This window comes from Chlorocebus sabaeus, chromosome 14 (genome assembly GCF_047675955.1).
Source record: "Chlorocebus sabaeus isolate Y175 chromosome 14, mChlSab1.0.hap1, whole genome shotgun sequence".
NCBI classification, from domain to species: domain Eukaryota; kingdom Metazoa; phylum Chordata; class Mammalia; order Primates; family Cercopithecidae; genus Chlorocebus; species Chlorocebus sabaeus.
This window is the reverse complement of record NC_132917.1, coordinates 61,043,257-61,069,843: the sequence shown is the minus strand read 5'-3', so window position 1 is coordinate 61,069,843 and position 26,587 is coordinate 61,043,257. Positions and strand designations below refer to the sequence as shown.

Here is a 26,587-nt window from a genome sequence, read left to right as displayed (position 1 = left end):
GGGATAGGAAGTGTACCTTTTTCTTTATTTTGTTTCTGTCTACACAAATCTCCTAATACGTAGTGTTTTTTATTAACTGATGTGTATTTGGAAGCTGCCAGTACAATGCTTCGTTTTCTTTTTTTTGGCCAACTGTTCAAACCATGTTTAAACCACTTTTCTTAACATGAGAATAAAAGAAAGTATGCCAGTTCCTTTTTAGGTCCTTTGTTTGCCTGCTCCTAGTAAAGATTAAATAGAATGGAGCATTTTGTACTACCTATTTCAAAAGACTAGTCAGATTAAACAAAAATATTTTATATTTATACTTTATATTGAAGTTGTCCATAATTATGTACTAACACGTGGTGGTTTTACTAGTGGTTTGTATAATATGTCCTTTATGGTACTAAGCTAAAGATGGTGAATGACTAGCAAATAGTTGTTTTGTACATATTTAACATATAAACTATTTGTGCCTATTTCTGTAAAGTTTATTATAAAAAGTGATTCTACGTAACTGTTGTGACATTGGGAAAATTATTTTTATTAAAATAGCGTTAATAAAATAAAGTAATAAAGTTCATTATAAAAAGGGCTTCTAAGTAACTGTTGTGAAGTTTGGGCAATTATTTCCATTCTATGTAAATCATTTCAGGTTTTAAAGAAGTCAATGATCATTCAAAAGACTCAGAGAGCTATGAATATGACTTGATAGGAGTGACTGTTCACACAGGAACGGCAGATGGTGGACACTATTATAGCTTTATCAGAGATATAGTAAATCCCCATGCTTATAAAAACAATAAATGGTGAGTTTTAAATATTTCAAAACTTTTTTCCTTTAAGAACTTATGGTATTTTTCTGAAATGTTTTCAGTGCTTAGTTTTCTAAAAACTTTCTACAAAAGTTGGAAATGAGGCAGACAAAATTTTTAAATGAAGATAACTTTCAACAGACAATATAAATCAGTTCTTAAACATACAGATCTTTTAACTCTTGAGAATTTGTATCCTTTCCTCAGAGAAGTGAATACACAGTTTTGCAGACAACTTTAGGAGCTTTATAGACAACATTTCAATTCTTACCTTCTCTATTAATTTAAGAGCTGTTTATTGAGTATCTTCTACAGGTTAGCCTTATATGTGCCATTAGAAGTTACCTGCATGCTCTGCTTGCTTCACCTCCTATTGGGAGGACCACACACACTTTCTTTTTATCCTTTTATCAAGTTAATGGTTGGAAGTCATTAAACAGTCCCTAGTACCTGTTTTTTGGTCTTCAGATATTGTTAGGTAAGGTCTAGCCTATAGATACTGTATGTGTGCTAGTCACTGTTCTAACTGCTGGGGATATTGCTTTGAAGAAAATGTACAATTGTTAATTGATTTTCAGTTAGCAGAATGGTTTCATTCAGTTATTTTTCACTTCTTCACCCATCGTGTCTATGGTGCCTTTTCCTTTTTTTATCCATTTGAATGTTTCCATAAGTATATTTTGAATCTTTTTTTGATCATAAATTTTGAAATGGTATCTGTCTTTGAAAGTTCTCACATCTCTTAATTTTTCCTAATAGCATTACATGTTATATTTAAGCAAACTTTTTTATTTCTTTTATGAATTCTTTTGTTAATCCTAGGTAATAAATGGATCTATCTGATTATAAGGTGGTTAAGAGTATGTTATAAAATTATATTTCCAATTTCTAGTAGATCAGAATTGTAAAAATAAGAACTTAGAATTTATCTCATGAAATAATAGACACTTGTAACATTGGTTATTCAAAAAATAGTAGACATAATATGAAGATATTCAGTATATGCTTACTGGATTAATACTATATGCTCTATTTTAGGTATCTTTTTAATGATGCTGAGGTAAAACCTTTTGATTCTGCTCAGCTTGCATCTGAATGTTTTGGTGGAGAGATGACGGTAAGTTTTATTCAGAAATTATAAATGGTTTGTGCCTTGTCATATCCAAAATCCAGTAGCAGAGTTGCTTAACTTTCTTTTAATTGCTATGATTAAATTAAAGATGTATTCAATTGATATTTATTAGAAGTTTAGTGTATTTACAGAAATATTTTTAAAGTGCTGTTTCTACTTTCCACAACAGCCTGATTAAGAAGGTAAGACAAATAAAAAGCTTAGTAGTATGGGAGTGGAATTACAGTGCCATGAGAATAAGGATTGAGTAAATTGTTTACTCAGTGAATTCTGTGGGATTAGAGCAAAAAGAAATTACTGTTTACTGACTTAATCTGAAAAATCTTTGACAAGGGAGTCTCTCTTAGCTAACTGTGGCTCAAGAGGCTACCTGATTCACAATAGGAAAAAAAGAAATTAAAAAAATGTTTGGCAAGGAAGTTGGCTTGAGCTAAGTTTTAAAGGATTGTTCTTTCAGTGCTTTTTTTTTTTTTTGAGACGGAGTCTCGCTCTGTCGCCCAGGCTGGAGTACAGTGGCGCGATCTCCACTCACTGCAAGCTCCGCCTCCCGGGTTCATGCCATTCTCCTGCCTCAACCTCCCGAGTAGCTGGGACTACAGGCGCCCGCCACCGCGCCCGGCTAATTTTTGTGTTTTTTAGTAGAGACGGGGTTTCACCCTGTTAGTCAGGATGGTCTCGATCTCCTGACCTCGTGATCCGCCCGTCTTGGCCTCCCAAAGTGCTGTGATTACAGGCGTGAGCCACCGCGCCCGGCCTCAGTGCTTTTTATAACACCAGCAGCAACCTGGATAACACTAGTTACTGCACAGAAAAAGGACATCTTCTCTGTGACATAATTGACAAAAGACTTTTTTGTTTTTTGCCCCCAAGTCGGAATCTTGCTGTGTCACCCAGGCTGGAGTGCAGTGGCGTGATCTTGGCTCACTGCAACCTCCACCTCTTGGGTTCCAGCTGTTCTCGAGCCTCAGCCTCGGGAGTAGCTGGGATTACAGGTGCCTGCCACCATCCCCAGCCAATTTTTGTATTTTTGATAGAGATGGGGTTTCACCATGTTGGCCAGGCTGGTCTCAAACTCCTGAACTCAAGTGATCCACCTACCTCAGCCTCCCAAGTGCTGGGATTACAGACATGAGCCACGGCACCTAGCCGACAATAGACGTTTAAAAAGACATTTAGGTTGGAGGAGTAGTGTAATAATTTCACTTCTCTATAGACAGTTTATCCTAGAATCAATTTTCTGAGAACTGTGTTAAAATATTCTCTTGATTCTCCACAAGACAAATATTAGTCATTTCTGTTTCATAGTTTTGCCCAAATAAAGTTGTTGTTTGACTTAATAACCATATTTGTTATGAATTAGCCATTTACATTCTGGATTTTATAGTTGATCTTAGCCAAAAGTTGAGAAATAATACACATTCCAGATTTTAATGAAGCGTTTCCTTGTTGCTTCTCAGTGTTCTTGTCTACTCTGCTGAACGGAAAAAGAAAAGCAGGCCACTTGCTAACAACTTGGAAATGGGTAGAATAGGGAAGTAAATATTTAGTTACAACTAAAGCCACCACTAAATGAATTACATCTGTAGATGTTATTCCTAGAATGTTTCCTTTTTTTTTTTTGAGACGGAGTCTCACTCTGTCGCCAAGCTGGGGTACAGTGGCATGATCTCGGCTCACTGCACCCTCCAACTCCCTGGTTCAACCGTTTCTCCTGCCTCGGCCTCCCAAATAGCTGGGATCAGAGGCACACGCCACCCTGCCCAGCCAATTTTTGTGTTTTTAGTAGAGACGGGGTTTCACTATGTTGGCCAGTATGGTCTCGATCTCCTGACCTTGTGATCGCCCACCTCGGGCTCCCAAAGTGCAGGGATTACAGTCATGAGCCACTGTACCCGGCTGAATGTTTCCTTTTTTTAAAAAAAAAATGAAGAGCAAGGCTCTTCTCTTAAAAAGTAGTTTTTCAAATTGCAGGTCCACTTTTTTTTTCTTTTATTTATTTTATCGTAAAGTATCTTTAAAAAATGTTTTGAGATCGGGTGTGGTGGCTCATGCCTGTAATCCCAGCACATTGGGAGGCTGAAGTGGGTGGATCACCTGAGGTCAGGAGTTCAACACCAGCATGGCCAATGTGGGGAAACCCCACCTCCACTAAAAATATAAAAATCAGCCAGGCATAGTGGCAGGCGCCTGTAGTCCCAGCTGCTCGGGAGGCTGAGGCAGGAGAATCGCTTGAACTCGGAATGTGGAGGTTGCAGTGAGCTGAGATCCTGCCATTGAACTCCAGCCTTGGTAACAAGAGCAAAACTCTACCTCAAGAAAAAAAAAAAAAGAAAGAAATAGGCTGGGCGTAATGTCTCAGGCCTGTAATCTCAGCACTTTGGGTGGCCAAGGCGGGTGGATTGCTTGAGGTCAGGAGTTCAAGACCATCCTGGCCAACATGGTGAAACCCTGTCTCTACTAAAAACACACAAAAAATTAGCCGAGTGTGATAGCAGGCACCTGTAATCCCAGCTACTCGGGAGACTGAGGCAGGAGAATCGCTTGAATCAGGCAGAGGTTGCAGTGAGCCGAGATCATGCCATTTTGCTCCAGCCTGGGAGACAAAAGCAAAACTCCGTCTCCAAAAAAAAAAGTATTGAATCTTTGTGTTTTAAAATGTCTGCCTCTGTCCCTTCTGATTTCATTGCCTATAATGCTGCTTGTCTGCTTCCCTTGGCTTTTTAAATTTTTTCTGTCACAACACACCTGAAGTTCTCCAGAATTACCAGTAGAATCCTCATGTCCTTACTCATTAGGAAACAGCCTTTAAGTTCTCAGAAGCCCCACCACTGAATTCCTCGTAATATTCCACAAGTTCACTTAGCTGTCTGTGATCCTTTGTTCAGCCTCCTTTTGTCCTGTGATCTTTCTTATTCAAATCTAGATCTTTACTGATTGCTTCTCATTACTTCGTGGTCCGTTTTCTTTCCTTTGCATCTTGTGTGTGTGCATGCGTGTGTGCGTGTGTGTGTGTATTATCTTTGGTTGACTCTTTTTCTGATGCTTCTTTTGCTGTCTCCCATCAGGCACTGCTTAAAGTGTGTACTGACCAATCCATTTCATCTGCATAAAGTTACTTACAACTCTGAGGTTCAAAATTATGTTTGTGAAGGATTGGTGGAGGTAGATGTTTTGAGATGTCAGAATAAGTTACAGCTTCATGCCAATGAGATATTTTAATAATATGCTTTTCTCATTTATAATGTTGCTGAGTAATAACTATTTAAATTCGGTTTTTATTTCTACTTACCGCATTTACCAAAATTAGGACAAGGCCAACTATTTCCTTGCCTCACTGTCTTCATTTGTTTTCTTTTGTTACAGTAAAATTTTCTCAGTCTCAACTTTATAGTGTTCTCTAAAAATAATAAAAATAATAAAAACTGAAAAAAAGATATTAGGATATATTGGCCAAATTGTGAAGTACATAGAATTTTTATGAACGCGGTGTTGTTTGAAAACTACTTACAAAGGTGCTGTTAAGTATAAAGTAGCTGTTTATGAAATAACATATATAAATATAGCTGAGTATACCCATTTTTTCAAAGAAGTAAAACTTTTGTATTTTTAAACAGACCAAGACCTATGATTCTGTTACAGATAAATTTATGGATTTCTCTTTTGAAAAGGTAACCATTTTTTTATGTATAGTTTTATATTGTTTTTTTCTTCTGCATTGTCTTATTTTTAGAGTGATACTTTGTCAAAATGAAAATATATTTTTTCTTGCTTCTTAAAGACACACAGTGCATATATGCTGTTTTACAAACGCATGGAACCAGAGGAAGAAAATGGCAGAGAATACAAATTTGATGTTTCGTCAGAGTTACTAGAGGTATAAGTTAATTTCACTTGAGCAACATTTAAAAAATATGTTAAGTGTTTATGCAAGGAATACTGTAGTGTAAGAACAGGCTCTACAGGTTGATATCTGTAATTCTGAGTAGATCTTAAGAGTATTTACAAATAGTCTTGGTAATACTGACATAAGACTGGTAAATGAAAATGAATGAGATTAAATGGAGTAGAAAGTATCACTAAAAGAGAGTAGGTGGCCAGGTGCGGTGGCTCATGCCTGTAATCTCAGCATGTTGGGAGGCCAAGGCGAGTAGATCAGGAGGTCACAGGTTTATGACCAGCCTAGCCAAATGGTGAAACACCCTGTCTCTACTAAAAATACAAAAATTAGCTGAGTGTGGTGGTGGGCGCCTGTAATCCCAGCTACTTGGGAGGCTGAGGCAGAGATAATTGCTTGAACCCGGGAATCGGAGGTTGCAGTGAATGGAGATCGCACCACTGCACTTCATTCAGCCTAGGTGACAGTGAGACTCCATCTCAGAAACAACAACAAAAAGGCAGAAAGGTTGAGGGAATCAGAGTGACTTAACAATTTGTGAGGTTAGGTAATGTTTTGCTTCTTAGATTGGATGATGGGTTTGTAAGAGTTCCTTCTGTTGTGCCTCATGATATAGACATGCCCTCAAGCATGCATTGTAATTGAAATGCCGTTAAAATGTATTTTACACCCGGGGGCAATGGCTTACACCTATGATCCCAGCATTTTGGGAGGCTCAGACGGGTGGATCACCTGAGGTCAGGAGTTCGAGACCAACCTGGCCAACATGGCAAAACCGCAGCTCTACTAAAAATAGAAAGACTAGCTAGGCGTGTTAGTGGGTGCCTGTAATGCCAGCTACTCAGGAGTCCTAAGGGAGAGAATCCCTTGAACCCAAGAGGTGGAGGTTACAGTGAGCCTAGATAACACCACTGCATTTCAGCCTGGGCAACACAGCAAAACTCTGTCTCAAAAAAAAAAAAAAAAGGCCGGGCGCGGTAGCTCACGCCTGTAATCCCAGCACTTTGAGAGACTGAGGTGGGTGGATCACGAGGTCAGGAGATCGAGACCATCCTGGCTAACATGGTAAAACCCCGTCTCTACTAAAAATACAAAAAATTCCCTGGGTGTGCTGGCGGGCGCCTGTAGTCCCAGATACTCTGGAGGCTGAGGCAGGAGAATGGCGTGAACCCCGGAGGTGGAGCTTGAAGTGAGCCGAGATCGTGCCACTGTACTCCAGCCTGGGCGACAGAATGAGACTGTCTCAAAAAAAAGTATTTTACATATGAAGGAATAAAAACGCGTTCATTTGTAGTTATGAGGCTTTCTTCATTTCATAATATAGTAGGTAGTAATAGTACATTATTGAGTACATAGCTCAATGTGTATTGTGTTGGTGTTAGGAATTCAGTCAGCCAAAAACACAAAAAAGTAAATCTTCTCCAGAAATGCATGCCTGATTAAATTGTATGCATTCATCTAGACAATTCAGCTTTTACTGTCTGGAAAAAAAAAATTTTTTTGTATTATTGCAATCAAGTCTTAAAACTGGGTATTGTTCTGAAATGCTTTTGACTAGTATCTTGCCTGCACATGTGTTAATGGTAAAAAGCCAGGAATATTGTCTTTTTTAAATTCCTTGAATTGGATTTAGTAGCTGAATTAGATGGTATTCATTATAAATGGCTTCATTAGATTTGAAGCTACTAAACTTACCTATTTGTATAAAAATTTATCTCAACCGTCATTATAACCACAATTAATTTTAATCATTTTTTGTGCAAAGCTTTTTGCCCTAAAGATATTTAGACAAATCTAGACCTTGCTTTATATAAGTACCCGACAGTATTTAATGAGTTACGCCACTTGTGAAGTAAAATGAAATTTTTTGAATAAAACCTTTACAATGATGATGTATTTTGTTTGTTTACATCAGTGGTTCTCAAACTTCTGTGTATGTGTGAGTGACAGGGTCCTCATTTAAAGTGAGGAAGCTTAATCATTCCTGGCTTTTGATTTAAGGTGAAAGATATGTGACTCCTCATTTTACTTGATACAGAGAGGCCATTGTAGGGTTGTTAATTGACCTAATTCCAGTATTATCTCAGGGAATGTGGAGGCCTGAGGAGAGGGAGAAAGTGAACAGCTAGTTGGTGGAGCAGTCAGAACACACACAACTTGTATTAAGTGTGCTGTATTATATCGGTGTAGTTCGTGGTACCCTGAAACAATCACAATAGTAACCTCAAAAAATCACACTGATGATAGATCACCATAATATAATATAATATGTAATATAATACATAATATAATAATATATAATGACGAAAATGTTTGAAATATTTCAGGAATTACCAGAATGTGACAGACACAAAGTGAGGACATGCTAGTAAAAAAATGGTGCCAATAGACGCTTGATTGCAAGGCTGCCACAGCCCTTCAGTTTGTTGAAAAATACAGCATCTGCAAAGTGCAGTGAAGTGAAACAATAAAATGAGATATGCCTGTACATTAGAAAATTCCTCATTGCAGACCTAAGCCAACAATTTTTTGTGTAATTGTTCCAGCTTACTATTGTTAAATGAGTGTGCCTACATGTTTTCTTAAAATTAAATTTAAAATGTAAATACTGTGTATATGAACATTAATATGGTTTTAGATATAAACCAGAATGTGGTTCTTTAGATTTGTACATTTAAAGCGTAGCCATTAATCCCAAAAGATAACATAAAACATTTTAGAAGCATAAAAGAGATAAAGCAAATTAGTTATAAATTGTAATGATTCTTACAGATAATATAAGGTAAGAGTTCTCAGAAAGTGTAGCTGATAGGGTTTGCTAGAAAAGGGTCAGGAACTACTTCGGGAAGTTAACCTTAAACTGAAACTTGAAAGTTAGAGAAGAGGTAATCATGTGAAGAATGCTCGGGGCCAGGCAAAGAAAACTTTATGTACAAATTGCCTAGGAAGGACAGAGCTTATTGGCATGTTTCAGAAGCCAAAAGATGACCTATATGGCTATGATGGTAGTTTAAGGAAAAGTGGCCCAAGATGAGGATGGACAGTTTTACGTAGAAAATAGCTAGGGTAAGGCTGGGCGCAGTGGCTCCCACCTGTAATCTCAGCACTTTGGGAGGCTGAGGCAGTTGGTTCACCTGAGGTCAGGAGTTCGAGACCAGCCTGGCCACCATGATGAAACCCCCTCTCTACTAAAAACACAAAAATTCACTGGGTGTGGTGGCGGGCACCTGTAATCCCAGCTACTTGGGAGGCTGAAGGAAGAGAATCGCTCGAACCTAGAGGTGGAGATTGCAGTGAGCCGAGATCGCACCATTGCACTCCAGCCTGGGCAACAAGAATGAAACTCTGTCTCAAAAAAAGAAAAAGAAAAGAAAAAAGAAAACAGGGTGGCTGGGCAGAGTAGGCAGGATGAGATTACCCCTGTAATCTCAGCACTTTGAGAGGTAGGCAGATTGCTTGACCCCAGGAGTTCAAGACCAGCCTGGGCAACATGGTAAAACCCCATCTCTACCAAAAAAAAATGTATATATATATTAGCTGGGCATGGTGGCACACACCTGTGGTCCCAGCTACTCAGGAAGCTGAGGTGGGAGGATCACTTGAGGCCAGGGAAGTCAAGGCTGCAGTAAGCTATCCTGCTGCTGCACTCCAGCCCAGGTGACAGAGTGAGACCCTGTCTCCAAAATAAATAAATAAATAAAAAAATCCACGAAAAATAGCTATACACATACATAGATACAATATAAAAAGGACTATCAAGCAGATGAATGTTTCTGTAAAACAAAAATAGAGCAGAACCAAAAACACTTATATGGTAGAAACCACAGTATTACCTGCCTTTAGGTTCAGGAGATCATGTTGACCAGTAGTTAGGCCCTAATGGGATTGAGGGGACAAAAATTGTGACACAGAATCTACAACTGAGCTTATGGCTGGAATCCAGAGTTTAGAATGGGTCTCCCTTGTTATAAAAAGTACTGAATGAGATGGGCAGAATGCTATCAGACTCCGCATGATACAGAGTCTGATACAGGGGCTACAGCTTAATAGAATGTTTTCGTACCTGGAAATGCTCAAGAACTCTGAAGCAGGCTATTCACTGATTAGACTGTGATTTCCCAAATATCACTGTAGAACAGGAACCCTATTAGGTTCTAAATTAGTGTAGTGGACTGGGGAGGCAAAGAGAGATAGCTGAAAATCTTCAATGGAAGATTAAAGATAAGGTTGGGACTTTCAGCTCAAAATGAACCTATCGACCAAAATTCCAAAATAAAATCAGAAGTTTAGCCCTACAAAAGACAGCTAGTAATACCAGTAGTCAGAACATCTAGATAAAAATAGTTTTATGGAACTGACAAAAACATAAGGCCTATTTTAAGGTATTCAGAGGGATGAAGACAAAAACAGCAGAGTGATCCTACAGTGCTAATTTTTCATGATTTTTATAAACAAATCACGTCTGATTTGGGTCTGCCAACCAGAATTAAGTATTGTACCAACTTTTAAATGTAAACCTTTCTTTTATAACCTTATCAGAATGTAACATGACTTATATTTTATTCATTTATATACTTGCTCTTCAGATAGGATTTCAGAATTTTTGCAGCATTTTAATAAATACAATAAAAACCTCACAGTTGCTTGAGGTAGCCAGGTAAGTATTAATAATTACAAAATATTAGTAGCAACCATTTATACGAGTATACTTGGGGAAAAAATAAAAATGAACTTTAAGTGCATGTATTTTATTTTGCGGTTTTTTAGAGGAGACTTTTTGTCTAATAAAAATATTAGTAAAATGTAATGAAGTAAACTGCTTTATCATATATCTAATGTTAACATTTTTGTTTTCAGTGGATTTGGCATGATAACATGCAGTTTCTTCAAGACAAAAACATTTTTGAACATACATATTTTGGGTAAGTTTGGTAAATTTCATAGATATTTTACACATTTAAAAAAAATCTTATGTGTGAATTTTAAATGATTATTTTTAAATTCTAGATTTATGTGGCAATTGTGTAGTTGTATTCCCAGTACATTACCAGATCCTAAAGCTGTGTCCCTAATGACAGCAAAGGTAATAAATATATGAACTTTAAATAATTCTGTCAAAATTTACTACTTTAAAATGATTGAAGCTTTTTTTGCTGTATCTTTTCTTACAGTTAAGCACTTCTTTTGTCCTTGAGACATTTATTCATTCTAAAGAAAAGGTATGTGTTTTATACTATGGATTTTTTTTTGTCATTTATGTTTTTATCAGGTATCTTTTGGTTTTTGTTATTGTTGGCTCAGAAGTTCGTAAACTTTGACTGACTTCTTTTTCTTTTCTAGCCCACAATGCTTCAGTGGATTGAACTATTGACCAAACAGTTTAATAATAGTCAGGCAGCTTGTGAGGTAAGGTGATAATTCAACAACTAATGCATAGCTTAAGATTCTTTTTTTTTCCCCTCTTATCTAAGATGCTATAGCAAAGTTGTTTTTTCTATCACAGGGAGCCAAATGTAAGTCATTCCTAAAATCATTTAGCTGAGAAAGTTATAATTTAATATATCACATCCATTACACTGATTAAATAATTGATTATTAAGTCACTTAAAAATTCATGTTTTGGCCAGATGTAGTGGCTCATGCCTGTAACCCCAGCACCTTGGAAGGCTGAGGCGGGCAGATTACGAGATCAAGAGATCGAGACCATCTTGGCCAACATGGTGAAATCCTTTCTCTACTAAAAATACAAAAAATAGCAGGGTGGGGTAACGCATGCCTGTCGTCCCAGTGCCTGGGGAGGCAGAGGCAGGAGAATCACTTGAACCTGGGAGGCGGAGGTTGCAGTGAGCTGAGGTTGTGCCACTGCACTCCAGCCTGATGACATAGTGAGAGACTGTCTCAAAAAAAAATTTTTTTCCCCCTTCATCTAACAGAAGGAAAAACTATGTATAGAATATTCAAGACTCTTCCAAATATTTCTTAACTACTTTTGTTTTTACAGCCTTATTAAGGTATAAATGACAAAAATTTTATATATTCAAGGTATACAAAATGATTTGATGTATACATTGTGAAGCGATTACCACATTCAAATTAATTAACACATTTATCACCACATAGTTATGCGTATGTGTGAGTGGTGAGGACATACACCTCCCTTAGCAAATTTCAAGTAAACTATGCAAAAAATTTTTAATCTTTTTTTAGTCAGTTTTGTCTCAAAACAATACAATATTATAACTAGTGTCATGGTGCTGTACATAAGATCCCCAGAATTTACTTAAAATGGAAACTTGGGATTGGGCACGGTGGCTCACGCCTGTATTCCCAGTACTTTGGGAGGCCAAGGCAGGCGGATCACTTGAGGTCAGGAGTTTGAGACCAGCCCAGGCCACATGCGAAACCACGTCTCTACTAAAAATTAAAAAAAAGTAACTGGTCATGGTGGTGTGCACTTGTAATCCCAACTACTGGGGAGCCTGAGGCAGGAGAATCGCTTGAACCCTGGAGGCGAAGGTGCAGTGAGCTGAGATCACACCACTGCATTCCAGCCTGAGTAACAGAGTGAGACTGTCTCAATTTAACAAAATAAAAATAAAAAACCTGAAACTTTGTACTCTTTGGCCAACCTCATCTTCCTATTTCTTCCATGCCTCTCTTAACTCCTCTTGTATGTTGTTAGGAAATGCTTAACATCATCTGTCACTTCCTCTTTCCCCACTCTCTCTGCCAAAAAAAAATTCACCTATCCACCTATCTCAGTAGATCAATTTATGCCTGGCGTTAGCTCCCCATACCCCATTTTAAGAGATGCATCCCTAAGGATAACCTGCTCACAGGTAATGACAACTTAATCATATTGCCATCTTAATTTTTAGATTAGCAACCAAAGAGTTGTAAAATCCATAGGAATGCAAGTGTTACAAATTAACAGAAGTGGGAAATAGCAGTCTAGTATATAATTGATGAATTATATTTAAACGTTTTTTGCGTATTTAGAAGTTCATCTAATTATACCTTATAGAAATAGAGTAAGGGAATCTATTCCTCAGAAATTTCAAACACAAAAGTATAACTTTTTGAAACTTTGTAATGAGAATTTGGAAACATGGACAGAAGTAGAAAGGGACCATAAGCTGTCACATACCTGTTCCTCAGCTTCAATAAATAATAATATTCTTTCATTCTTGTTTCATCTACCCCCTGTTTTTTTTTCCCCATAATGGAAGAATTTTAAAGGAGATGCAAATAAATTATGCATCTATAAACACCCGGTGTATATTTCTAACATAAGAAAACTTTAAAAACATATGCAACCAGTAATATTATAAGTGATTTCTCATCTTTATAACTTTTTTTTACCCCCAGAGAGGGTGGTGTTCTGTCACCCAGGCTGTTGAATGCAGTGGTGCACAATCATAGCTCACTGCAACCTCAAAATCCTGGGCTTGAGCAATCCTCCTCCCTCAGCCTCCCGAGTAGCTGGGACCACAGGCACACACCAACACACTCAGCTAATTTTTTTCTTTTTTTTTTTATAGAGACGGAGTCTCTTTGTTGCGCAGCTGGTCTCAAACTCCAAGCTTCAAGCTATCCTCCTGCCTCTGCCTCCCAAATTGCTGAGATTACAGTCATGAGCCATTACGCCTGGCCAGAAGTGATTTATTCTTGTCATCTAATACCCATCCTATGTTCAGTTTTCTTTATCTCAAAAAAAATTTTCAGTTGATTGGTTTAAAAGAGTGGTTCAAACAAGTTCCACATTTTGCATTCATCTGTCTCTTAAGTCTTCCTTAATCTGTAAAAGTTACTTTTTTTTCTCCATGCCATTTTTTGTCATTTGTGCTTTAGGATTTCCCTCATGCCTTCTTTGACTACTTGGATTTTCCTGGTGGTGGTTAACATGTTCCTCTGTTTCCTTCTCCTCTCATGGCTGTTTGATAGATCCAGAGTTTCTCCAGTGCTAATTAGATCATAATTTGTTTTTAAACAGAAAGAAAATGAATCATGCTCATATCATATATTATTAATAGGAGGCCGGGTGTGGTGGCTCACGCCTATAATACCAGCACTTTGGGAGGCCAAGGCGGCTGGATCACCTGAGGTCAGGAGTTCGAGACCAGCCTGGCCAACATAGTGAAACCCCGTTTCTACTAAAAATACAAAAATAAGCCGGGCATGGTGGTGTGTGCCTGTAATCTCAGCTACTCGGGAGGAGAATCCCTTGAACCTGGGAGGCAGAGGTTTTAGTGAGCCGAGATCGTGCCACTGCACTCCAGCCTGGGCAATGGAGCAAGATCTGTCTCTGTCTCTCTCTCTCTTTCTCTCTCTCTATATCTTTATTTATTTTAATTAAGGAGTAAAGATTCTATAGTGTGACATTTATGAGGGCTAAGAGAATGATACTTCATTTTATTATGATAAAGGACCACAGGTTGTCATCATGCACATTGTGTACTGTAATATAAATGGCATTCCATGGAGTTGTGTAATGATGTAACCCTTATTATGATTTTTAGAGTTTGGACTTTTATAACAATTAGAGAAACTTTTCTGGTAAGAACTTAAAAGAATTAAAACATTGACTAGAAATAAAATCCTTATGTGACTGTTAGCCCATGTAACAAATATTTATTGAATGTTAAAGTCATACTGTGTTATTTTTACAGTGGTTTTTAGATCGCATGGCTGATGATGACTGGTGGCCAATGCAGATACTAATTAAGTGCCCTAATCAGATTGTGAGACAGGTAAGAAAAAAATGTGTTTGAAAAAAATTATTTGGAAAAGAAGTTACTTTCAATTTAATTATTCTAAATTTGCTTATTAGTGTATCTTAACCTAATATTGATAATAGTATGAAAAGATTTACCTCCTATCATAAAAGTCATTTTGTTGTTGGTTTCACCAGGCTCTTTTAACATCAGCTCTCTAATAAGGTGATTAAAATTATGCACATTTCCTGGATATAGGAAGATTGACTGTAACTTCCTATTCTTTTATTATTAGATCCTGCTCTTTATTATTAGATGCTTTATGAGTTGTACTGATTCTTTTAAAATCCTTAGACATTCTAACCATGGTGTAGGGTACTATAGTGACCTTGAAAGCTAATGAGAAGACTGTAACTTACTTCTGTGATTGGGTCTGAACTGTCATACGAAACAGTTTGTTTTCTTTAAATTGTTGGGTACAATAGACAATGAAATGTAAATATTACTTTATAGTCACTTTTGACAAAATCAAAAACTTAATCTATGCCACTTTCCAGTTACTGTTGAGATAGATATGCGTGTGTGTATATATAAAATATACATTATATATAACATATGTATACATGTGTTATATATAATGTATATTATATATAATATGTTATATATAATGTATATTATATATAATATGTTATATATAATGTATATTATATATAATATGTTATATATAATGTATATTATATATAATATGGTATATATAATGTATATTATATATAATATGTTATATATAATGTATATTATATATAATATGTTATATATAATAGATATTTTATGTGTGTATATATATAGAATTTGTTTTTTAAGAGTATTTTGCTCTGTTTCAAGCAGTCCTCTTGCCTCAGCAGCTAGGACTACAGGCACGTACCACCACACCTGGCTAATTTTGTTTTGTTTTGTTTTTAGACAGGCTCTTGCTCTGTCACCCTGGCTGTAGTGCAGTGGTGCTACATGACTCACTGCAGCTTCCACCTCCTGGGCTCAAGCAGTTCTCCCACCTCAGCCTCCTGAGTAGCTGGAACTACAGGCACACACTACCACACCTAGCTAATTTTTATATTTTTTTTTGTGGAGAGAGTGTGTGTCTCCCCTGTTGCCTAGGCTGGTCTCAAATTCCTGGGCTGAGGCAATCTTCCACCTTAGCCTCCCAGAGTTCTGGGATTATACTTGTGAGCCACTGAGCCGGCTTAAGATACAATTGTTACACCATAAAATTTACCCAAACCTTTCAAAATGTAAAATGTAGTGGTTTTTAGTATAGTCACAAAGTTGTGCAACCATCACTACTACCTAATTTTGGAACATTTGTCACCCCTACCCCCCACCAAAAAAAAAAAACCCTATACCCATTAGCAATCAGTTGCTATTTTATGCTGTCCTTTCTCCTCAATCCCTGACAACTACTAGTCTATTTTCTATCTTTATAGATTTGCCTATTTTGACCATTTCATATTAATGGAATCATACAGTATTAGTCTTTTGTGACTTACTGCTTTGGTTTAACAATCTTTTAGGATTTATTCATGTTATAGCATGTATCCATATTACATTTTCTTTTTTTGCCCAATATTTTGTCAAATGTATATACCCCCCATTTTGTATATCTGTTCATCAGCGGAACATTTGAGATGTTTCTACTTTTTGGCTATTTTTAATAATGCTATTAGGAACTTTTAGTACAAGTTTTTGTTTGGACATATATTGTCACTTCTTTGTATACATTTTTAGAACTGGCAAACTTTTTTGTTTTTGTGTTTTGTGTTTCTTTTTGAGACGGAGTTTCACTCTTGTGGCCCAGGCTGGAGTGCAATGCTGTGGTCTCAGCTCACTGCAACTTCTGCCTCCAGGGTTCAAGCGATTCTCCTGCCTCAGCTTTCCAAGTAGCTGGGATTGCAGGCGTGCACCACCGTGCCCAGCTAATTTTTTGTATTTTTAGTACAGGATTTCACCTTTTTGGCCAGGCTGGTCTCAAACTCCTGACCTTAGGTGATCTGCCTGCCTTGGCCTCCCAAAGTGCTGTTATTACAGCCACCGCACCAGCGGTAAACTGGTGTTTTTTGGTTAGTTGGTTGGTTGGTGTTGGTTTTGAGATGGAGTCTTGCTCTGTCACCCAGGTTGGAGTGTAATGGCGTGATCGCATCTCAATGCAACCTCCACCTCCCGAATTCACACAGTTCTCCCTGCCTCAGCCTCCTGAGTAGCTGAGATTACAGGTGCCCACTGCCACACCCAGCTAATTTTTGTATTTTTAGTACAAACGGGGTTTCACCATGTTGGCTAGGCTGGTCTCGAATTCCTGACCTCAGGTGGTCCACCCACCACAGCCTCCCAAAGTGCTGGGATTATAGGCTTCAGCCACTGTGCCCGGCTGGTAAACTGTGTTTTTTTTATAGTGACTGCAGTGTTTGATGTTCTTGCCAGTGATATATAAGAGTTCCAATTTCACCATAATCTTTAGCAGGTAATACTGTCTTTTTTATTTTAGCCATCCTAGAAGGTATGAAGTGGTATCTTATTGTGGTTTTGGTATGCATTTTCCTAAAAATTGTTACGCATTTTTTCATGTGATTGTGGTTCACTTGTGTATCTTTAAAGAATCCTCACATTTCCTTCTCCTAGCTGCTGACTCGATGATGAGCAGCTTCCCTTCCCCATTCCGCTCTTCTTAAGGAATTGGATACTAGATTTTCCTTTATCTGTATCCCCACTAGCTAAAAGGATTTTTTGAAACTTTGTTTTTGATCATCTGTATTACTGAAACATACAGTTTGTTGAGTTTTTTTTCTCTTTATCATAAAACTGATTTTTTTATGCTAACTTTGCCGTATTTCCTTAGTCCATTGTTGAGACTCCAGAAAAGCTCCAGAATACTAAGATAATCTTGTGCAAAGTATAAATGGGTGGCAGAGAATTTTGAATCAAGTTAATTTTTCAAATCTTTGTTACCTGATAAGTTGGCTCTTGTTTTATCTTTATCTTCACAGATGTTTCAGCGTTTGTGTATCCATGTGATTCAGAGGCTGAGACCTGTGCATGCTCATCTCTATTTGCAGCCAGGAATGGAAGATGGGTAAGAAGTACTTTTTGAACGTGTGTGTGTGTGTGTGTGTGTGTGTGTGTGTTGTTTTTGTTTTTTGTTTTGTTTTGTTTTGTTTTTTTAAAGAGATAGGGTTTCTTCATGTTGCCCAGGCTGGTCTCAAACTGTTAGGTTCAAATGATCTGCCCGCCTCGTCCTCCCAGATTGCTAGGATTACAGGCGTGAGCCACCTTGCTTGGCCCTAATTTTTAAGTTTCTTGACGACCTGCCTACAAAGTATTTTTTTTTAAATCCACACTGAAATATTTGTTCTGTTTAAAAATAATCTGTAATAATACATTCAAGAAGGTAAAACTATTTTTGTTTTGTTTAAATTTTGCATCTGCAAAATCCTTTACAAACTACGTTATGGCTTAGTCTTTTTGTTTGCATTGATTTAGCCAGTCACAGTAATTGGAGTCTAGCTACTTATATTATTGCAGTTGATATTCATTATCTCAAAGATAGAGAAATTCAGAGTTTAAAAAATATTTTTTCTCTCGAACAGTATTTCCAGGTCTCATACATTCTCTAAGATCTATTTAATTGTCTTTTAGGTCAGATGATATGGATGCCTCGGTTGAAGATATTGGCGGTCGTTCATGTGTCACTCGCTTTGTGAGAACCCTGTTATTAATTATGGAACATGGTGTAAAACCTCACAGTAAACATCTTACAGAGTATTTTGCCTTCCTTTACGAATTTGCAAAAATGGGTGAAGAAGAGGTGAGGCTATATCTTGTCTATTTTTTGGATTATCTATCTTTTTTCAGTATTTGCAACTTAATTGCTTTTATTTTACATTTTTAAATTTTGTTTGTTTGTTTGTTTAGAGCCAATTTTTGCTTTCATTGCAAGCTATATCTACAATGGTACATTTTTACATGGGAACAAAAGGACCTGAAAATGTAAGTACAATTCTATTATACATCAGGAATTAGAGGCCATGGTTTTCATAGTTTACATCGTGCGAAGTCCTGAGATGTTAGAACCCTTTTTAAAATCCCTTCTGGAACCTGATGTTAGATAATGTGAAGGGTCTAAGATTGGTTGATGTTTTTAATGTAACTTGAATGGATATAGCAAGAAAGAAACAACTAGGTCGTTCATTGGTCATGTCTGGAACAAAGCAAATAAACTGAGGCAAAGTGGTCACCTAGTTTGGGGTCTTATTAACAGTGAATTGTTTTTGTGAACATTTTGGTGGTCACATTTTTAAGTTCTTTGCTATTAAGTTTATGAGAGTCTTTCCAAAATTTAAGTAGCTGGTCTATTAATAATATTAAAGTATTACATCAGTTTTGTGTTTTTCATAACAAATGCATTGGGTTGTATGATCTACTCGCACTCTTATTTAGTCCTTTTCTTAACCATAAGAGATAAGTACCCTTTATAACTCCATTTAACAGATGAGACAGTTGAGACTTAGAGAAGTTAATTTGTAATGCTTCACAGAATATACACTAGTAGATCATAAAATCTTTTGACTCTCTGCCTTTAAAAGCCCAAGTGAATGTCTCTTTGAAATACCTACTATTTGGATTATCAGGAAACTATAAATAAGAATTTCTTATTTTGTATGACTGGCATTTTTATTAAATAGGAAATGTTTTATCATACTTGTAATTTTTATCCTGATTTGTCTTCCAATGAGCTTGCTTATAAGAAAAAAGTTATTCAAGGATTTATAGGTAAGGTAAGTAGTCAGTGTTGAGAATTTTTTTTTTTTTTTTTCTTTTTGAGATGGAGTCTCACTCTGTCACCGAGGCTGGAGTGCAGTGGTGCTATCTCGACTCATTGCAACCTCTGCCTCCTGTGTTCAGGCGATTCTCCTGCCTCAGCCTCCTGAGTAGCTGGGATTCTAAGCGTGTGCCACTACTGCTGGCTAATTTTTGTATTTTTAGTAGAAACGGAATTTCAGCATGTCGGCCAGGCTGATGTCGAACTCCTGACCTCAAATGATCCACCCACCGCAGCCTCCCAAAGTGCTGGGATTACATGAGCCACCGTGCATGGCAGAAAATTGTTATTCTTCACAGTTCTGGCAATTTAATCTAAGATTGTCCTGAATGTGGTTTAGTTTTACATTAGATTTAGGTCTTTGTGCAGTTGGTTTTCATGTTACAAGCTCCTGCCACCATCTACACTGTTAAATAAAACATGTCATTTGTTCTCAAAATGATATTAAAACTACTACCATATTAAAATTGAATTTTATTCCAACTTAGCCTCAAGTTGAAGTGTTATCAGAGGAAGAAGGGGAAGAAGAAGAGGAGGAAGAAGATATCCTCTCTTTGGCAGAAGAAAAATACAGGCCAGCTGCCCTTGAAAAGATGATAGCTTTAGTTGCTCTTTTGGTTGAACAGTCTCGATCAGAAAGGTGAAATGTTTCGAATTTAAAATGTTTAAAGCACGTTTGGTTTTATTATTTTTACATATTGTTTACCACTAGCTTTTCCACTAGCTTTTTATTATATATGTTTAATTATGTAATTGTTATGCACTAGCTTTTATTATATAATTCCTTTTAAATAATACTACTATTCATCAACTCTTGTGGCATAAGAATTTCAGTTTTTTTCTACCAAACTTTTGCTTTATCTTTGAGTCATGTTAGAAATAGTCATTGAAAAAATACACAGTAAAATATCTAGCAAAATAGAGCGTGCATTCGTTCTTTAACCTAGCAACTTCATTTCTAGGAATCTGTGTCCAAAATACAGAAAGATGTATATGCAGATCTGTTTATTGAAACCATGCTTCTGATAGTAAAAGACTAGAATCAGCTGAATGTACATCAAAAGGAAACTAGTTGAAAAAACAGCGTCTATTCAAAAGAGTACTCTATAGCTGAAAAAGGAAATATGGAATTTATCTGTACTACCACAAAGAAATCTTTAGGATCTATTACTAGTAAAAAAAAAAAGCAAAGGTGGGAAAACGTGTATACGGTATCGTATTTTTTCAGGGAATGCTATGATGACAGAGAGAGAGAGGGAGAGGGAGAGTGTGTGTGTGTGTGTGTGTGTGTGTGTGTGTGTGTACAACCAAACCTCATTATTTGTGGATTTCCTATTTGCAAATTCATTCATTTGCTAAAATGCATTTGTAATGCCAAAATTGGCACTCGGGGAGCTTTTGCAGTCATTCACAGATGTGTGCATATGCAGAGTGGCAAAAAACTTGAGTTGCCTGACATGCCTTTCTAGGTAAGGTCAAACAAGGCAACAATTTGCCTTTTTGTTTCAGTTTCCATATTGTAAACAAATGTACTTTTCATGGTGTATGCTGTGAAAATTTTTCGTATATTTATATTTTTTGTTCATGATTTTACTCTTTAAAAGGGCCCTCAACCAGGTGTGGTGGCACGCGCCTGTAGTCTCAACTACTTGGGAGGATGAGGTGGATTTTGAGGCTGCAGTACGCTACTTTGGAACCTGTGAATAGCCATTACAGTCCAGTTTGGGCAATATAGGAAGATCCATCTGTAAAAATAAATAAATAAATAAATAAATAAATAAATAAATAAATAAATAAATAAATAAATAAAATGGCCCTCAAGTGTAGTGCTGAAGTGCTCTCTAGTGTTCTTAAGCTCAAGAAGGCTGTGATACGACTTATAGGGAAAATATATATGTTAGATATGTTTCATTCATATGAGTTTTAATACTACTGGCAGTGAGTTAAACAGTGAATCAACAATATATACTAAATAAGGTATCTTTAAACAGAAACACTCATAAAACAAGGTAATTGTATTGATTGGTTGATAAAAATATTGCCAGAGGCTCACAGAAATTTGTGTATTTTCCCTAGTAGTGATAATTTGGTATTTGCTAATTCAGTATTTGCCACACTTTACAGAACACAACTACCTCAAATACAAGAATTGACTATAAATCAGAAACTTTTTTTTTTAAATGGTTTCCAGTGGATAGAGGAAGAAAAACAGGGTGGAGGGGGCGGGAATGGATTCTCAACAGATTTAACTTTGGAATCATATAAATGTATAATTATAAATAAGTGAATAAGAAGTAATCTCTAAAAATCAAAAGCACAGTGAAATAAATGAACTTAACTATATATTAAATAGGTAAATTTCTAGTGAGATGTATAAGAAGGACAAAGAGAATTGCAAAATTTTCCTAAACTGTAATAGTAATTACATTGTTTGTAATAGAAGTATTATTCTGAAAATATTAATGTATATTACAGGATGAAGCAAATAAGTAACTGTTAATGTCATTGGAAACCAAGATTTTCAGCAAAAGAAAGATAAAAATATAGGGTTTTGCATAACTTATTTAAAACTAAATTTGAATTGGAAATATCAGTAGCAGTTTATGGTGTATTTGCAAACAGAAAATCTATTACACAAAATGTTTTATCTACCACTGTTTTCTGAAAAGACCTGGAAACTCTGTACAACCCAGAATCAGTGAGTGTACCCTTGGCATCTAGGGTATAGTCTCTAGGTTTCACTTCCCACTGAAAGAATTGGGGTTCCTTGGAAAAATGACCAGTTCCAGTTCTTGGGAAAGAAATGAATGAGAAGCTTGGAATGTCTTGTCATTTTGGAAAGCAAGGAGGCAGTCTAAGACTACTGAGGTCATGGTAAAGAAACTCAAGAGCCAACTTACGGAGGTTTCTACTGGTCATAGATTGGACAGCTTTGAGCATTGGTAATAACTGCAGTGGACTGTGAATCAAATCCATAATAATACCTAAAAAGAAATTTTTTTTAGTTTACTGGCAACTTTTGGAGTATACTAGGAAATCAAATCATTATTTTTGAAACTGATAAATAATGGAAACAGTATCAAGCATTTATTCTACTTGCAAGTATACTTCATGGCAGCCAAATGGTGATTGAGGGGAAGTTTGTGTTCTTATATGTATTCAAGCTAATTAATGAGCAAGGACAATTGGAATTAGAATATCACTGTTTTGGAATCCCAGATGAAATAATGGATCTAGGCAGTTATCATCATTGACAGAAAACCTTGCAGAAAGACTAACCCTTCCTTGTGTGCCTTCTACAAGATACTATTAATTAAAAGTCAAACTTAGATCTCATGAAGTCTGGATCTGACTACCAGTTTATAGAAAATGCAGGGAGAGAGTAACACGTTAAGACAGCACCATGAGGATACAATCAGCAAAGTAAAAATGTGAGAGAAACTACAGGACAAATGACCTTCAACAAATAAATTGCAAACACAAAGCTGGTGGGGAAACCAATAGATTGAAATATTTAAGAGACATTTCAACTAATTATGGCAAAAGACTTTATTTGAATCCTGATTCAAACAAGTTAATTTTTAAAATGTTTTTAGAAACTTCAGGAAATGTGTACACTGGATATTGTATGATAGTGCGGAATTATTCATTTAGGCATGAATAATGGTACTGTGGTTATGTTTTTGAAACCTATGTGTTAAAGATACTATGATTTATGGATTAAATGATAAAATACTTGGAGTTTGCTTCAGAATAATTCATATTGAGTGGATGGGGGTTCAAATGAAACAAGACTGGCTATGATTTTGGTAAATTTGAAGCTGACAGATGGAATACTTGTGCTATTCTATTTTTTAATATAGCTGAAATTTTTATAAGTTATAAAAGAAATACGCAATCTAGGTGTCGTGGCTTGTGTCTGAATCCTGGTTACGTAGGAAGATCCCCTGAGCCTAGTAATTCGAGGCTGCAGTGAGCTGCGATCACATCACTGCACTCCTGCCTGGGCAACAGAAGTAGACTCCATCTCTAAAAAGAAGGAAAGGAAAAAAGGAAGAAATATACAGTAATTTTAAACTGGGAGATGAAATGCTAATTTCTAGAAGTCCATTTGGTTTTGAAGGGTCTCATGTCCAAAAAAAAAAAAAAAAAGTAAGTAAAATAAGACCCATCCTACTGTTTTATATACTAAAATAGTAAGTTAATTAAATGAAAATGAAGTACATTTGGGCTTTCATTTACCAATCCTGGAATGTTGAAAAATTGCCTAAAAGACATTTAGCAAGCAAGTGTAGCTAGCAAAAAATCATTTTATGATGGCAGGTTAGTACAGTTACAATTGAATCAACAATTTTTGATACATGTTGTAAATCGCTGTAAAGTAATACAGAAGGAAGAAAAACTTATTTCCACTAATATTTTCTTTCAGGCATTTGACATTATCACAGACTGACATGGCAGCATTAACAGGAGGAAAGGTAGTACATTCTCTAATATTAGACAATTTGATCATCACAAAAATAATAACAGTTCTTAAATGAACAACTTTTGCTTTTGACAGGGATTTCCCTTCTTGTTTCAACATATTCGTGATGGCATCAATATAAGACAAACTTGTAATCTGATTTTCAGCCTGTGTCGATACAATAATCGACTTGCAGAACATGTAAGTGCTAAGGAACAGTCTTAAAGATTTTTGGAAATTTTTAAAAAGATTACCCTGAAATCTGGCCGGGTGCGGTGGCTCATGCCTGTAATCCCAGCACTTTGGGAGGCCAAGGCGGGAGGATCGCTTGAGCCTAGGAGTTTGAGACCAGCCTAGGCAACATAGTGAGAACCCGTCTCTACACAAAATAGAAAAAGCTAGCCGGGTGTAGTGGCACATGCCTGTAGTCCCAGCTATTCGGAGGCTGAGGCAGGAGGATCGCTTGAGCCTGAGAAGTCAAGGCTGCAGTGAGCTGTGATCTTGCCACTGCATCCCAGCCTGGGCGACAGAGCGAAACCCTGTCTCAAAAACAAAACAAGAATATCCTGAAATCCTCCTCTTTCTGTTTTAGATTGTATCTATGCTTTTCACATCAATAGCAAAGTTGACTCCTGAGGTATGTAAACATTTGTTAATTTATGTTTTTAAAACAATTTTCAGCACTGCTAATGCTTTCAAATGAGCCTAATTGTTCTTGAGAACAAATTTATCAGGGTTTCTCCCATAATATAATAACTTATTTTTAAGTGTATAATGTTAATAAAATGAATTACTAATCATGTCTTATTACGAATATAATTTTCCCAACTAAATGTAAATATGTATGTAGACTCATTGTATCAGAGTGCCACCTGGATGCCAGGCTTTAAAGTTGTTTGATTTGGAGCATATATCGTAATTGTGCCCAAAGAAAAAGTAGAGCAACCAGGACTCAGCGTATGTGTAAACGTATGTAGAAAATAGAATACAGTGTTATATAAAAGTATTTTCGTAAAATGGAAATGTTATAACTATTTTAACAATCGATGTCAAACGTTACCATAAATTACCCCAAGGTTGTTATAGGAAGCTTTTAATCTAAATTTTTCAGTAGAACACAGTTGTCTCATTAACAATTTATTTTTGGGGTTGGGGACATGTTGCTTAAAGGATACATGTTTTCATGAATAAGTTCCAGAGATCTCTTGTGCAGTGTGGTGACAATAGTTAATTATACTTGAAAATCATTGAGTAGATTTTAAGTGTTCTGACAAAAAATAAGAGTGTGAGGTAATGCATATGTGATTAGCTTGATTTTGCCATTCTACAATGTGTACATATTCCAAAATGATGTACATCATAAATATTTACAGTGTTTGTCAATTTAGAGAATATTTTTATAATTATCTTTTCCAAAATACACTTGACATCCAGAAAAATCTATTGGACGTGGTTCCCAGTTGACTTTGTATCCCCTCGCTGATCCTGCTGCTTTATGGTAGTTCAGTTTCACATGTAGAAGTACTGGCTGAGCTCTTCTCCCTTAACACAGATTTAAACGTAGTGTGTAGTAGAATATATGTTTCTTTTCTACTGAAAGAGATGGGTTCAGATTGATCTAAATACACAGTCACATATGTGTTTTACAGGCAGCCAATCCTTTCTTTAAGTTGTTGACTATGCTAATGGAGTTTGCTGGTGGACCTCCAGGGATGCCTCCCTTTGCATCTTATATTCTGCAGAGGATATGGGAGGTAAGTCTTGCAGCAGGTGTTTTCAATGTTTATTTCCCTGAGGCTTTTATTTTTATAATATAGTCACTACCATTTTAAGTACCAGTTTCTTATTACCCCAAGATGGTTTTAGTAAGTCACAGGTTTGGGGAAGAAAAGAGTTCTTAGCTAGTCTCCTATTGTATTAAAGACATTCTTGTAGCATTATAAACAGCTTTAGCCTATTTGAAGTTTTCATTCCCCTACCCTCCAAAGTTCCATAAAGCAACTAGAAGTCCTAGAAATACAAACCAAGTGTTTTCAAGAATTGACAGAAATGGTAGAGGAAGCACCAACCACCCTTTTTCTTTGAGTTATGGCTGAGGTCACAAAATTTCTCCTTGTTTGAGTATTGGAAAAGCTTAAGACCAGGGGACAGCAAATCTTTTCCTGAAAGGGTCAGAGAGAAAATATTTTAGACTTTGTGTGCCATACAGTGTCTGTTGAAACTACTCAACTTTGCTGTGGTAGCATATAAGCAATCATGGACAAGAAATGAGTGGGTATGGCTGTGTTTCAATAAAACAACAAAAATTGGCAGCCACAGAATTTGACCTACTGGGCATAGTTTACCATCCCCTACTCTAGATTCCTAGGATTCCCCTTTCTCATGAAAAAACTCTCCACAGCAGTACAGTGAGCTTCTTGTATTCTCACTTAGTACCAGGTTGGACATGTAATCAGAAAAGTAAAGATGAGAAACCTTAGAGAAATAAAAATACTTTTAAATAAATTTCCAAATTTAGCAAGACCTAGAAGTCTGAAGTTCTCATATTTGTCTTATGGTTCTTGGTTATTTTAAATTTATTTTGTAAACCAGTGACACATTTTTCTGAACATTTCTGTTGACAAAAGTAGTTTTTAAAATGGGAAAAAAAATAGGGTGAAACCTTTTTAATCTCTAATTGTCAAGAAAATACTTTAGCTTTAAGTGTTTAATAG

At 36.4% G+C, this 26,587-nt stretch overlaps 1 protein-coding gene across 6 annotated transcripts in view; it reads left to right on the top strand.

Moving 5' to 3' along the window:
* The window catches only part of USP34 (ubiquitin specific peptidase 34), a 285,331-nt gene that overhangs the window by 223,345 nt on the left and 35,399 nt on the right, over nucleotides 1-26,587 (top strand). For all 6 annotated transcript variants that reach the window (XM_007970503.3, XM_073023027.1, XM_007970505.3 and 3 more), the window contains 17 exons: nucleotides 638-791; nucleotides 1,836-1,914; nucleotides 5,544-5,597; nucleotides 5,708-5,803; nucleotides 10,682-10,746; nucleotides 10,832-10,907; nucleotides 10,996-11,043; nucleotides 11,165-11,230; nucleotides 14,494-14,574; nucleotides 17,577-17,662; nucleotides 18,226-18,394; nucleotides 18,502-18,576; nucleotides 19,897-20,048; nucleotides 23,838-23,886; nucleotides 23,970-24,074; nucleotides 24,466-24,510; nucleotides 25,523-25,627. In XM_007970503.3, coding sequence (XP_007968694.3) covers nucleotides 638-791; nucleotides 1,836-1,914; nucleotides 5,544-5,597; nucleotides 5,708-5,803; nucleotides 10,682-10,746; nucleotides 10,832-10,907; nucleotides 10,996-11,043; nucleotides 11,165-11,230; nucleotides 14,494-14,574; nucleotides 17,577-17,662; nucleotides 18,226-18,394; nucleotides 18,502-18,576; nucleotides 19,897-20,048; nucleotides 23,838-23,886; nucleotides 23,970-24,074; nucleotides 24,466-24,510; nucleotides 25,523-25,627 — 1,505 coding nt within the window. The remainder of the gene's footprint in view (nucleotides 1-637; nucleotides 792-1,835; nucleotides 1,915-5,543; nucleotides 5,598-5,707; nucleotides 5,804-10,681; nucleotides 10,747-10,831; nucleotides 10,908-10,995; nucleotides 11,044-11,164; nucleotides 11,231-14,493; nucleotides 14,575-17,576; nucleotides 17,663-18,225; nucleotides 18,395-18,501; nucleotides 18,577-19,896; nucleotides 20,049-23,837; nucleotides 23,887-23,969; nucleotides 24,075-24,465; nucleotides 24,511-25,522; nucleotides 25,628-26,587) is intronic.